The 14,032-nt window shown below is 33.3% G+C and overlaps 7 protein-coding genes, 1 non-coding gene and 1 pseudogene across 9 annotated transcripts, besides 3 other annotated features; 4 read left to right on the top strand and 5 right to left on the bottom strand.

Moving 5' to 3' along the window:
• Positions 1–8,215: part of a mobile genetic element that runs on past the window's edge.
• On the bottom strand, positions 20–916 carry TVAGG3_0326550 (phage tail repeat-like family; the record flags this gene model as incomplete). Its single annotated transcript, XM_051230284.1, has 1 exon — positions 20–916. A coding segment is annotated over one exon (897 nt), but the record flags the coding sequence as incomplete, so codon positions are not given.
• On the bottom strand, positions 1,843–2,752 carry TVAGG3_0326540 (organellar and viral DNA polymerase type B; the record flags this gene model as incomplete). Its single annotated transcript, XM_051230283.1, has 1 exon — positions 1,843–2,752. A coding segment is annotated over one exon (910 nt), but the record flags the coding sequence as incomplete, so codon positions are not given.
• On the top strand, positions 3,091–3,855 carry TVAGG3_0326530 (uncharacterized protein; the record flags this gene model as incomplete). The annotated part of the gene is made up of 1 exon (XM_051230282.1): positions 3,091–3,855. One exon carries the CDS (start codon positions 3,091–3,093, stop codon positions 3,853–3,855), a length of 765 nt encoding a protein of 254 aa, XP_051100012.1.
• TVAGG3_0326520 (uncharacterized protein) lies at positions 4,083–4,697 on the bottom strand (the record flags this gene model as incomplete). Its single annotated transcript, XM_051230281.1, has 1 exon — positions 4,083–4,697. The coding sequence occupies one exon, from the start codon at positions 4,695–4,697 to the stop codon at positions 4,083–4,085; it is 615 nt and encodes a 204-aa protein (XP_051100011.1).
• Positions 6,488–6,903, top strand: TVAGG3_0326510 (annotated as a pseudogene). The gene has a single exon. A coding segment is annotated over exon 1 (416 nt).
• On the top strand, positions 7,132–7,668 carry TVAGG3_0326500 (protein of unknown function, DUF4107 family; the record flags this gene model as incomplete). Its single annotated transcript, XM_001325928.1, has 1 exon — positions 7,132–7,668. One exon carries the CDS (start codon positions 7,132–7,134, stop codon positions 7,666–7,668), a length of 537 nt encoding a protein of 178 aa, XP_001325963.1.
• Positions 7,689–8,215: a terminal%2Cinverted (terminal inverted repeat of Maverick-1A/1C transposon ID:TVAGG3_0326490).
• Positions 8,216–8,285: 70 nt separating this feature from the next.
• Positions 8,286–8,413: a mobile genetic element.
• A 608-nt stretch (positions 8,414–9,021) lies between these two features.
• On the top strand, positions 9,022–10,502 carry TVAGG3_0326470 (amino acid transmembrane transporter protein; the record flags this gene model as incomplete). Its single annotated transcript, XM_001325927.2, has 1 exon — positions 9,039–10,430. One exon carries the CDS (start codon positions 9,039–9,041, stop codon positions 10,428–10,430), a length of 1,392 nt encoding a protein of 463 aa, XP_001325962.1.
• A 1,362-nt stretch (positions 10,503–11,864) lies between these two features.
• Positions 11,865–12,908, bottom strand: TVAGG3_0326460 (uncharacterized protein; the record flags this gene model as incomplete). The annotated part of the gene is made up of 1 exon (XM_001325926.1): positions 12,051–12,908. One exon carries the CDS (start codon positions 12,906–12,908, stop codon positions 12,051–12,053), a length of 858 nt encoding a protein of 285 aa, XP_001325961.1.
• A 308-nt stretch (positions 12,909–13,216) lies between these two features.
• TVAGG3_0326450 lies at positions 13,217–13,289 on the bottom strand. Its single transcript has one exon. It is a non-coding gene; the product is annotated as a tRNA-Arg (tRNA).
• Between the last annotated feature and the right edge of the window lie 743 nt (positions 13,290–14,032).

Raw genomic sequence — 14,032 nt, 5'->3', positions numbered from 1 at the left:
TTATGTAAAAATAAAGATTTTATTCAAGACGGTACCATGCGAATACAGTCATAAATGGTGGCATATAATCTTCACCCGAGCCTGTTGGATTTGTTGTGAAAGTATGGACATGATTTCCTCCTGGTTCAGTTGGTCGAAAAGTCTTTTTTGCTGAATTGTTATAAGATGGAGATAAAACTTCATTGCCAGCTTCATAGTCTGAGTTGTATAATGGGTGGTCTCTTAATGAGTGGCTATGGTCGCCAGAAAAGTTTGTAGTTCCTGTATGAGTGTGTGCAGGTAAGTTTGCTTCAGTAATTTTCTTCGAACCTCCTGTTTGCTTTGAAGAGTTAGCACAGTATAAGAATTTGTCTACAATCTGTTCCCAAGTACCAAAACCTAAAACACTTGCTGGATTTGTTGAGTTCATTGACGTATAAATAGAGCCTATAGGATATAATGTTTGAAGTATTTCAGTCTTTAATGTTTGAAGCTCTGTTTTGTCAGCTTTGTCCTCCATTATATCTTCATAGTTTTTAACTTCAACGATTTGAATGAAAAACTCCGGATTTAAACCCATATCCATTTCAGCAGTTGCTGACCATATTTCTTCATTCCATTCAAAACTTTTACGAATATCTTCTCTATGAACTCCATAATGTACTCCTGTCTTAGTTCTGTTGAAACGTGTATATGTTATACCGTCAATGACTTTAGTTTCATTTGTTCTTTCAAGATATTCAGAATAATCTGAACCAACGCGCACTCCCTTACCTCCTTTTACTGTATAATGCCAATGTTTTTTGTCAGCCTTTTTGTCAATACTTTTCTGAATTATTGCTATATCTTCTGCTCTAGTATACGAACTAAGTTCATCTCTGCTTGCTTTCTTTTCAAGTTCTTCATCCACATAAGTTTTGTCAGCTTTCTTATCTAAAAGCGTTGGTAGTTCATATGTTTCAAAGTTTCTGACATGTCCTTCAATATTAGTGCATTTGTTATCTAAATTGTTAAGAGTATCTTTTACGCTTGTACTTGGATTTTCTAATGGTGCGCTTGAGCCGAGGTTATAGTTCAATATTATGTCATCTGCTCTAACAGTAGTGAAGGATTCATGTGTATGGTTCTTGTCTGCTTTACTATTTAATGTAGCTTGAAGTTCATTTATATCGGAGATATTATGTTTATGAGATTCCAAAACTTTGTTTGTTGCGTCAAGTTCATCTTTCTCTGCTTTATTCTTTATAGCATCTTCAACGGTTATTTTTCTACTTATTCTCAATGTAAATCTTGGTTCAACTAATACATCGTTAACAAAGAAACTAGAGGCATAAATTTCATTGTTATAACCAAATGCTTCTGGTGCTTTACCCGTGTCATACTGTACAGTACAGCGTATGTCATAACCTTCAGCACGAATGTATTTATATCTTCTTTCATTAACATCTTTTGTCTTCACTCTTTTTTCAGTTCGTGTTAAATATCCGTGGTAGTCCATTATAATTTGTTCATCTGAACTTACATAATGAACATGGTCTTTGTCTGCTTTTTCGGCTAATTTCTCTTCTATCTCATTTATTTCAAGTTCATGCCTACCACCACCTCCCGAAGAAGTATTTTTCTTCAGCTCTTGAAGAACGTCCACTTCGCCATCTTCGGTGTCAATAATGAGACTTTGAGTTAAAACCTTTCCTGTCTTAATGGATGTTTGTAAAACTTCTTCTTCGCCGTGTTCGGGGTCATGGTCGTCGTCATATCTTGTGAAATCAGAGATGTTGTCATACATTAAGCATATCTGTCTCAAAAGTTCTGCTATTTGGAATTGGAACGAAAGATATACAGAACTTTCATCATCCCCCAAAGTCAAGTCAGCTTTCTTAAGTATTTCTTGAATGTATGCAATGAGGACAGAGTATCTTGGAAAATATTCGAACAATATTTCATTTGCCGTTGGTTTTGGTGGATCCTCTGGAGTTTCTGTTGTTTCAGTTCCTTCTGTAGGTTCTGTTGGAGTTTCTGCATCTCTTGACTTCAATGCTCTTGCTCTCAAAGACCTAAATGTTAGAGCACCAGGCTTTACAAAGGACTTTATAAATGCTTTAATAGTTCCTGGTAAGTTATTGTTAGCATTAAGTAAGTTCCTTATGCTTCCATCATGTACGTCCATAGCACTATGTAAAAAATCTATACTTTTCTTGTAGTCAGCAATAGACTGACTGTGATTTTTTAAAGATTTGTCAATACCTTTAAGCCAATCTTCATGCATGTCTGATACTGAGCCAAGAATATCATTTGCTTCCTTTAGTGTATTTTGTGCTTCTCGTAAAGTATCCAATCCCGTACGTGCATTGTTTGCTATACGTCTTACAGTATCTATTTGACTCCTTGTTTCTTGCATCCAACCAGATAAAGTTTTAATAGTATCAGAACCATTTGAAATGAAGTTCAAAGCATCTTTGACGTCATCTAAAGCTTCTTCACCAAGTACATCCCATATCTTTCCGATTTGGTATTGAAGAACTCCATATGAACCAGCTGTTAAACCAGTATTTATAAGGTCCCATATCCATGATTTAGCAGTTTTTCCATCCTTTCCATCTTCACCATCCAAACCGTTTTCGCCTTGAGGTCCTTGTATTCCTTGTGGTCCTTGAGGTCCAATGTCACCCTTCTCTCCTTTCAGTTCATCTTTATGTTCGTTATAATATTCTAATGTCATAAGGTGTACATCATTACTGCTACCAGCAACGCCAAGAATTTGTTTCTCATTCATGACTAAATTCTTTAAGCATTTAATGTTGTCGTCAAATCGAAAGCTCTTTAGTAATTCAATGAGAACATTTAGTACTTTCACTAATGAGGCATCTACTGTTGAATTTATATATTGCACCGTTCCATCATTTATGATGGGAACCTTGCTTGTTGTAATGAATGGGTCATAAGTGTTAAAAGTATCGAAATCAATGACTTTTTTAGTTTTTCCATCGTCAATGACTAAATCATTGCCTTCAATGGTTAATGTTGAGTTTTCATTTACTAATTCGTGTGCTCTTCTTGCTTCATTTGTTTCATACGCATATGCAGCAATAGTCATATTTTAATGAGAATAAAATGTTGTTCTATTTGCAAAGTACAGACCCAAACGAATACGGGACAGTAAAGCTACAAACAAACTTAGGTCTTCAGAATGAAGCACTTGCTTTCAGAGTTGTTGACTTCAATACTATCGCAACTTTTGTCATAACAGATGAAACAGATTTCATAGAGATTGAAATAGATGACAAAAGAAGTGTTGTAACATTTCCTAACAGAGCCGAGTACAGAATAGATAAAATTGCTGGAGTCATAGATACTCTCATAAATGAAGAAACTATTGACAACATAGATGTCGAACTCTCTTCTGAGGGAACATTGAAGTTCAGCAGCGAGAAAGAGTTTAAGATACCAAGAATGAGTCATAGAGTACAACTTCTTTTGGGTGCATACCATATGACATTTCCTTTAAAAAGCGTTGGTGGAGTTATTGAGATGAAATCTGTTCCATATGTATGTTATGGCAATTGTTTGTACATTGAGTCTAAAATAGCTAATGTCACAGGCATTTCAGGAGTTAATAGTAAAGGTTCAGTAGAATATAAATCATTCTGTTATGAAGTAAATTCAATGTTCATTCCAAACGTTCCTGTCATAGCAACTCATTTAGGTAAATGGGTTCGCATTAGTCCTCATAATTTGAAAGACATGCAATTCAGACTTGTTGACTTTCAAGGAGAGCCTGTAGAACTGAAGGCACCAGTGCGAATGACTGTTGAAGTTGACTTTTTAGAAAATATTAAATGCGACGGCTTACAAGAGAACTCAGAGCTAAAAATATAAAGTATGAATGTTATGTATTAGGTCATGAACTTTGGTTGTTGCTGTTTGATGAAACAAATGAGTTAGTTATGTCAGTCAAGAGAACAGAAAAATATTGTGTTAGTGAAAACTGCACCAAGTCAATAAGATTAGGTTTGCAATATGAAGATGAGTTCGATACTGTTGAAGAAGTTTTGGATAGATATTACAAATTGCTAACTTGAAATTTTTTTGACTGACTGACTGCTTTAATTTACTAAAACATATTTCAAACAAAGTTTATATTCTGTTGAAAGTTTTGTATATTCGTTCGAATATCTATACTTAAACTCAACTCCTGGAGTACCTGGTGTTTCAATGATGCGGATGTTACCTATTTTCATGAATATTGGCGTTTGACCACAGCATTCGATTTCAGGGTCGAGATAGTCAATGACACATTGTTTCCCTGTTATTCGTGATATAACATTTTCAAGGTCCTCCTTTGTTAGAATTATTTGGTTCTTGCTTATAAGATTTGTCAAAAGCTTCTTATCGTCTTTGAGTAAGATAGTTTGATACAACTGAAGAAGGTAATGGTCTACGTTATCTGAAGAATTTGTTTGAACATTTGTGTAAGGGTTGTCGTTGGCTTCTCTTGAAAGAATTTGGTCCAGTGGTGGATACTCTAACTTAACATCTGATGTAGCGTTAGCGTTTGAAGCTGAGTTTAAATTCACCGACTTAAGTTCTGGTTCTTTTTCTTTCAAACACTCTGAACTATAGTTCTTTATGACAATATTGTTTGTCGTTCGTGAGTCAACATTTGATGTTGGTTCAATTGGAACATTAACGGCACCAGCTAAGATGGATTTGCTTCTCATTTCATATAGAATAAAAACCTTTTATATGTATGAAATGAACAATATACTCGACAAGGGTTTGAATGTAAAGCTAACGAATGAAAATATTGTTGAATTCACTGAGACAGGTGCTGTGTATAAAGATGTAGAACTACTGAACAAAAGAGCTAAGGGAAGAAGCAGGAACATGAACAAAGGGTGGAAGCCTATAAAAATTTATGTCAATGATGGCTCAGGAGGTTCAAACATAAAGTATGCAGAAAGTTATAGAGTTTATGCTCTCAAGGGAGAGAAGCCTTCATTTAAGAACAGCTATTCTAACACATATCCTCAAAAGCTAACGGATGGGGAAGTGGATGATATGAATGACAGCAAAAATATTAACAGAAATGGCGACAGAGATGCATGGAATTTGTTTACCATCAGTCAATTGAAGGTTAAACTTTAAAACAATGTTGGTCGTTCCCATGGAATATTTTTGACTTTAATGGTATTAGTCATGATATGAATCTCAAGGTATGAACGAGGAGAGATGAGAGACTTATATGCTTCCCAAATTTCTTCAAAAGGTAATGTTATACCTGACTGTTTCCAAATGAGTTCAATATCATAGCGTGAGAAACCTTGAAAGATAACGAAGTCAGTTATGAGACGTTTTATGTTTAAAGCAAGGAAACGCCATGTTTGCATAAGTATTGCTACAGTTAAGTGGTAATGTCTGACTTTAGTTATGATGTTAGCTAATGGTGAGTCAGGCTTTGACACTAAACCTTTTCCGGCGAAGTCGTCACAAACGAGCAAAGTGTTTGAAGGATACTTTTTGAAGGGGTATTTTGAAAGTTTTGATAGAATGTAGTTTGTAAGTCGTTTCATATCGTAAACTCCTGAGTATTGACGTAAGTGGTGTTTGTCAATAATTCTTTCCATCTCCTCAGAGGTCTTTTGCATTCCTGACTGTATAAATTCAACGATGGCATAATATTTCCTCTTACGTCGAATGTAACGTTGAAGAAATTCAATGAGTTCACTGTCTGGAACTTTAACGACAGAGGCTTGAACTTTTGACATAAATGTTTTCGCTGTTGAGTCCATAGAGTCTGAAGTTGCTGATATAATGATTTGGTCATAGTAAGAGTCGTTTCCTAAACGCTCTGTTATGAGTATATGACGAATGAGGTTAAATGTCTTTCCTGACCCCATCTTTCCACAATAGAAATAAACACCATTTGAACAGAACTCATAGTCCTTACTGAAAGGAAGAATAAGAGAACTGTTGAGCTTTTCACTGCTTTCATTCATGTCTTCATCTACGCCATGTATTAAATGCTTCATTTTATCTCCATTAAAAATGCAAGTCAGAAATATTCAGAACATAGCACCGAGTCTAACTGACAAGAGTATAAAGATATACTATGAACACGTTATGATGAAACCAACCAAAATTCAAGAAAGTCAGTATACTTATGAATATCCAAGACACTGGGTAGAGTATGTAGGAGGTGAGAAAGCTATTGAAATAAGACAAGTTAGAAGTATTCCAGCAGGAAGAACAATATTATTGAAGAACTTTAATGTTTTGAGGTATAATGATGAAACAAAGAAGCAAGATAGTTTTCCTGTTGCTGTGTATGTGAACCTAGACACAGGAGATGACATGAAAGTTTTTAACACAAAGCTTCAAACGGTAGTGAGAGAACAACTTACTGCGGAAGGACATCCATTACCTTCAGAAGTTACCATAGCATATAATTTTGAAACAAACTCAATAGATTTTAAAGTCGTCTCTGCAAAGAAGTCAGGTTTTACATTTAATGAAGCAGATGTATATTCGAATGAAAACTTCAAAGCTATTGCATGGTTAGATAATGACGATTGCTTTAAGAAAATATTTAAATTCAGTGACTCAAAGATGTCAATAGATGACCTTCGTGGAATGTTACCATCGACGTTTACAGTAGAAGGTTCAGCAGGATTGCTTACAAGATTGTCAATTGGTGGTATTTGGTTTCGTGAGAACATTGTTATAAAATCCAGTATAAGTGAATTTGCTGAAGAATCTATATTATGTCTTTCAAACTATATGTATTCGCCGCCGAAGCATTATAGTATAACAAACTTTGTCAGTAAGTTTAACATAAGACTTGTCGAACCTTCTTCAATGAAAGATGTTGTGCTACCTAAAGATGGAAAGGATGGACTCATTATTGAGATGATTTTAATAGCATATTAAATGAGCTTGTTCTTGAAGGTCATTCATGATGAAATAACTGTTGTAGAAGATGTTAGCAATTGTTCAGACATTTTGAAGCGAATAGATGAGATAAGAAAGAAGTTAGATAGACCGCAAAGCGGTGAGGGCGAAGCCCGTGAGAATGTTTATGTTTCATTGACTTTCTCCAGTAACGAGAACTTTTATGAGATAATATTGAAGAGAGATGATTTTAATATGGTGTAAATGGTAGCTTGGGCAGCTTTAGGCGCAATGGGAACAAAAGCATTAGCATTTGGAGCAAAAGCACTTGGAGCTTATGACGCAGTAAATAAAATGAGTGGAGGAAGAGTTTCGAAGACATTAGATGCAAATAAAGGGAAGATTGGAGGCTGGGTTGCAAAGAAGTTAAGATTAAATAAAATAGGGCTCATAAATAAAGCATCCAATTTGGTTGCGACTGAGTCAGAAAATGCTTTAGGAAAGGACGATGAGTTTGCAAAACACGCAAAAGACTTTAATGACCAGATGAAAGGTGAAACAATGCATTTAAAGAGAGTCGATGGAACTAAAGAAAATGTTTCTTCTCCACAACTTCCACCAGTAGTTCTTCCGTATGGTCCCTATGGAATGTATGGAAACCCTTACGAAAGACCATTTGACCCATTGACTGGTGGAAGTAATTGGTATCATTATGGACGAAGAAGAAAGACAGTCAAGTTGGAGACGGACGTAAAGAAAGCAACTAAAAAGAAACCAAGGAAGAGAGTTATAAAGCAATGAGAACGTTTATGTTATGAGAAATTTTTAACGTTAGTTTTATTTTTACTGAAAATTTTTATTTGGATGTAAATGACAGAACAAAAGCAACTCATTCGAATTCCACAGTATAACAAACATACATTTAAACATTTATTCTTCCTTCCCGAGCATAACATGTTCTTTACACTTCATCCTAGACCAGTTGACTATACATTGACTGTTTATAAAGATTGTCATGGTAGTTTTATAAAAACTTATGATGATGAAGGTAAGTTAACAAGACTATGCATTTCAAAACTTGAGAAACTTTATGACTTCAAGTATGACTACAATAGAGTTAACACTGACGATGAAGATATAGAAGAAAATTTATGAGAACGTTTATTTTTTCATTAGTGAGTTCGTTAGTGAAGTGAAGTGGTTGGCGGTTTTGTAAATATTTAAGGTTAAGTTAGTTTTTGCGTTCTTGTTGTAAAATGTACGTTAGTGGTTTTGTAAAGTGTCAAATTCACAAGTATTGGGTAAGGTGGAACGCAGTGCCACCATACCCAAGACTGGTGTACTAACTAAAGGCATCCTTTATCTGAAATAGATGCTTTTCCAACAATCAAATTCGAAGATCTTCGACGTTGTTGTAAAAAGAGAAGGAGAAGGAAAGAAGAGGAAGGAAAAGAAGAAGAAAAAAGAAAAAAAAGAAGGACATATTAAATATAATGCGCACTTAATAGTGCCGAGGCGGCGGAGCCGCCGAGGCGCGATTTTTTTGACCCTATATTATCGCACGGCAATGTTTTTCTCGATTTTGTACAGCCCTAGGGAAATCTAAAACTACATATTGACCATATATTTTTATTTGAAAATTAAGATTCATTACAAAAACTATAAACGCACTCATTCCATCTGCAAAAATCTTTCACTGATTACAAAATAAGCCTAATTCTCCACTATTGATGGTACGATGATGACGCATTTTTACATAAGGTCATAAATTATCATTTCACAAGTTGAGAAATATGTTACTCTCACATAGGAATTAATATCTTAACCGAAGATCAACACGATAAGAAAATTTTAAAACAATGAAATTTGAGGGAATAACTCAAATTTGAGCCAGATATAAAATATTATTTGGGAGAGATTTATTTCCCAGAGTAAGCAGAAATTTCAAAATTGCCGCCGATAATGCATCTACCAATTAGACTTCCATTGAAAAAAAGAAACTTCCATCAAATTTTAAAGAACGATCTCATCGTTCTTTTTCTGAACTATTTCGGAACATATAACATTGGAAAATATTTCATCGGGAATTTTAAAAATTTTCTATATAAACAATTTATCACAAATATTTTCTGAGAGTTGTGTTAAAATATAACTGCCGTTTTATCATAAAGATGGAAGTGGATAATCAATACAAGGACGAGTTAATTTCAGATAAGCCACCACCACCACCAACAGCAATTGATGCCTATGGTAATCCAGTTACTATATCCGATAATAAAACTCAAAATACCTCAGCTTTAGATCAATTTGAACACTTCGATGATTTAGATATGCAACAATACGATGTTGATATTCCTAAGAGACAAGGCTTTCTCCCAACACTATTCAATCTTATGAACTCCTTACTTGGAGCCGGCATTTTATCGGTTCCTAACACATTCGTTGATTCTGGTACAATAGTTTCAATATTTTTGCTTGTATTCATTGCAGCCTTATCATTTTATGCAACGTATATTGTTATTTCGCTTCAACAAAGTACTCGTGCAGAAAGTTTCGCAGATTTAGCCGAGAAAATACTAGGACACAAATGGACGATTGCACTCTCGATATTAACATTGTTGTTTTTGATCTCTATTCTACTTGCATATATCATGATTGCAGGAGACATCTTAATTTCATGGTTCAAGCTTGCAAAAGTCTATGCAGTAGAAAAATTTGGTTATCGTGCCATTCTCATGTTTATTTATGCCATGAGTATCCCAATTGCTCTGACTATCCCTAGAGACATCTCATTCCTCAAATTTTTCTCAGGTGCAAACGTTGCATTCGTTACATTCTTTGTTGTTGTCGTCGTATACAAGTCAGTTATGAATCTTTCGAAATCAAAGAAGATTAATGCAACCGTTAAACACTTTAAAGTAGATATGGACTTGTTTAACTCATTATCTATATACGCTCTTACATTTGCATTACCTTGCGTTGTGCTTCCTGTTGTAGCTCCTTACGAACCTTTAGTTAAAAAGAGAAGTGTTGCTTCTTTATCAGCAATCTCTTTAGTTCTTGCTATGGCCCTTGTTTCCTCTCTTTTCTGCTACTTTGATATGGGAAATATCATACAAGGAAACGTATTAAATACATATGGTGATGGAGAAATCATCATTATCATTACAAGAGGTGTGTTCTTCTTTGTTGTATCATTTGCTTATCCTCTTATCTCTCAATCAACACTTTCTATGCTGTCAACATTAATATTCAATCAAGCATCACATGCAACACTCGATAACAAGCAGAGATTAGCTGTTCTTGCTATAAATAATGGTATTCCATTGGTTATCGCTATGCTTGTAAAGAATATTAAACCAATTCTTGGAATCGGTGGTGCAATTGGTGGTTGCTTGGCCAATTTCTCATTCCCAGCATTAATGTACCTCAAATATACAGATCTTAAGCTATACCATTGGAAGAATATTTGCGCAATTTTGTTTGGATTGTTTGGAGTTGGATGCTGCATTCTTTCTACATATATAGCTGTTCAGAACGCTATTAAAGCGTTTTCTAAGTAATTTTATTTATAAAATATCGTATATTAGTATTATATCTCTATAAAATTCTAATTTTTTTTATAATCATACATAAATTAATGAACACCATTTCTATATTTCCTTCGTAAATGACCATTAGTATCAAGATATGGTTCATTTATAGGTTCAGTTTTTATTGGGACAGTAGTTTCAATAGGCGTTATTTGTGGTGTCATTAATGGTGACATTTCATTAGTGATACATGGAGTATGTATTGGAGTTATGTCTTCAGTTATAAATGGAGTCATATGAAATGTGGCATAATTAGTAATATATGGAGTAATATGCGGTGTATTTTCATTTGTATTGAATGGAGTTTTATGAGGCGTTTTTGCAGGAGCAGTTTTGAACTGATCACGATTAATTGGCTCAAAAACAATTGAAACTGATTCGTTCCTTGGGTAGGATATCTGAATACTTTCTTTTACTCTATCCTTGAAAGCATCATTTATAAAACAATCAAATGCCAAATTATTCGAATTTATTATTGAATTTCCACCTCTATACCTTGGATATATTAAGTTACAATGTTGAAATTCAAATGTGCAAAGAGTCCCAATAATAGGATTATTATTATAAAGCAAGTTGCAGTATTGAAAATGATGGTTACTCTAAGTGATTATTAGTTGACTTCCACTGTAAAGTGCCAAAAAATGGCAAAAAGTTCCAGTGTATTCTTTTATTAAACTATTATATGTCGTGAATTGTAGAGAAGTAAACTTACTTTCGCAAAAAGTAATATTAATGTTATTCTGAAGAATATTATTACAACGCATTGTATTTACACCACTGGTCCCTATATCAATGCGTCCACAATCAAAGATGTCTGAATAATTTATATTGAGTTCATTTGGTGTATCAACTGATATAAAGATACCTTTATCAGCATTCCCAATTATTGATAAGCTATATGCTTTAATGAAAGAAACTAAAACTTTATTTTCATTTCTAATAAAAACAGCACCAAAATCCTGGTTTGTAAATTTGCCAAATGTGCATTTAACAAGCTGATATGGCTCCTGTATTTTTTCATCATCGAAATAAATCGAAGAATTTCGAAAATCATAAAAGAAACAATCGTATGTCAAATACTGATCATCAATTTGATTCAAGACGTGCACTCCTTTGCATTCCGAAAGAAACCATAAATTCAATAAAAGCATTTGATGATGCTCAAATAATTCTATACCCATTCAATACTTTGAATATAAATTTCTTCCATATTAATTACTCTTAAACAAACTTATCCTTATAAATTAATTCATTTTAAGACTAAATATAAAATACCATTGTAGATATTTTTTTAAAAAAATCAATGTCAAATGACATAAAAATCGTGGTATTTTTTTTAATACATCAATGATGATGCTGAGATCAATTGAGATTGCAAATAAAGACTAACATATCAAAGTAATGAAACAGAACAAAAGTCATAATTTATTAATTAAATAATATCATTTGGAAGAATATATATAATTCCAAAGATATTTCAGTTATATGAAACCAATTTATAATGATTCTATATATAATTTACAAAATTAAACAATGAAATATAAAATTTGGTTTTTTTTTCTATTAAGTATTAAACATATTGTAGATATATTATATTTGGTCTACAATTGTCAATTTTATTGGCTGAATTTGATTTTCTTCAGCGAATTTTGCAAATTTCTTTGCATAATTATCATTTTCACAACAAATTCCAACAGAAACAATACTTGTTACATCAGGAATCATTTGAATTGTCGTAAACACGTCCTCTTCACCCAAATCCATCAAAAGATTAAGTGTTTCAACAACAATTTTTTCAATTTTGAAGTCAACAACAGCAGAATGAAAACTATATAAAATAGAAAGTCTCATTTCATTCCAAATGTGGTCATACAGTCTTCTGAAGTTATCTCCTTTTTCTGCAGCTTTGTATCTCTGCAACGTATCACAGCAGAACTCCCAGAAATCTGTTGAATGTTGTTCTGGAGGGTTTTGAACAACTAATCTGATTGTCCATATTAATGATCGAGTAAAAATTGGCATCAGACCGTTCTCTTCAAGACTATCGAAGTCACACATTGGAGCTATGAGATAGGAGAATCGTTTTAGAAAGAAACAAAGAAAATGCCAAAGAGATTTTTTCGGTGGAGAATAATTTGCAAGTAAAATAATTAAATTCATGATTACATTATCCAACAGTTCTTCAGAATCACTTCTATGAAACATTCTATCGAGAAACTGAACAGAAATCTCAAATGTTTCATCTCTGTTCATAAATATAGCTAAAACTGAATCAAATAGGCCAGGACTAAGGAAATTACGTAATGGAGCAATAGGTGCAAGCGCTGTTAGCACTGTAATTATTGAATATTGTATTTCTTCGAAAGGATATTCAATTACACATTTTTCTATACGATAAAATATAATTGGATAGATATTTTCGCATTGTATATTTGGAGTAACTGGCATTTTTGGATAATGATTTAAAAAATAAGCAACGATAAACAGACCATGATTAAAATTAGTGGGATGAATGCCTTCTTCAAAAAATTTGTTCCAGAATTCGGCAAAACGATCATAGTTTATTGTAATGTCGAGCAAATCAGCTACTCTACAGTTAAAATCTGTGATATCTCTTGAAATAAGCGCATGAAGTGTGTGTTCAGTTGAAAATTTTGGATTATTTGATATGTGTTCTTTTAGTTGGCTAATTAACTTATCTTGTTCTGTAAAAGATTTGCAATATTGCCCTTTTTCTATCAAATTCATATTCAATGTCACCTTTTAGGGACTTGAACCCCCAATCTTCTCCTTAGAAGGGAGACGCATTATCCGTTCTGCTACGAAGCTTCTCGAAAATTTTCGAAATTAAAGCATTTTTGATATGTTATCAGCACTTTTCTATATTCACTATTGTGACGATCAAGATCCATTCAATTGAATGATGTGATGTACTTGAATTGATTTAATGGATACAAAAGAGGTTTTTCTTAAAGTGTTCAAGAGTTATGGAGTTAATAACCGCTGTCTTATATTGGATGATTTTGAATGTTCTTGGGCTTCATTCTCAATTTCAAAGATATTTTGAGCTTCAAAGGCCATGAGATTTTTAGTCTGTGGGAACTATTACTATTTAATAGATTCTACAAATTAAATGATGATGATATTACACTTTTAGGAAAAATAGGAATAAAACTATTTCTTGAAGATTATTCATATGGTGCATTTCAAGCAATTCACCATTCTTTTGCTAATAGAGTATCATTCATACTTGATGGAATTATTTTAGATTATGCAAAATTACATAATGCAAGCAATGAAGTAATTAATTCAATTCAAGAACTTGCAAATGGAATGAAATATTCAGATGATTCCAAATTTAGGGATAGATGGATTCCAAAAAAACAAATATCTTTTTTTCCCCATTTATTAACTATCGAACAGGAAACTATACTCCAACTACCAAAAATTCTCTAGAAGAGCTTGGACTTGAAGAGCTCCATGTTGTCAACTGCCGTTGGTCCAAGCAAAAGATCTAATTTTTTTTAAACATCTTTATATTTACCTTCTACTTAGATTTTGTAACAACCTTA

This window comes from Trichomonas vaginalis, chromosome V, assembly GCF_026262505.1.
Source record: "Trichomonas vaginalis G3 chromosome V, whole genome shotgun sequence".
Classification (NCBI taxonomy): domain Eukaryota; phylum Parabasalia; order Trichomonadida; family Trichomonadidae; genus Trichomonas; species Trichomonas vaginalis.
The sequence above is the reverse complement of the archived record's forward strand: the minus strand, read 5'-3'. Positions and strand labels throughout refer to the sequence as shown.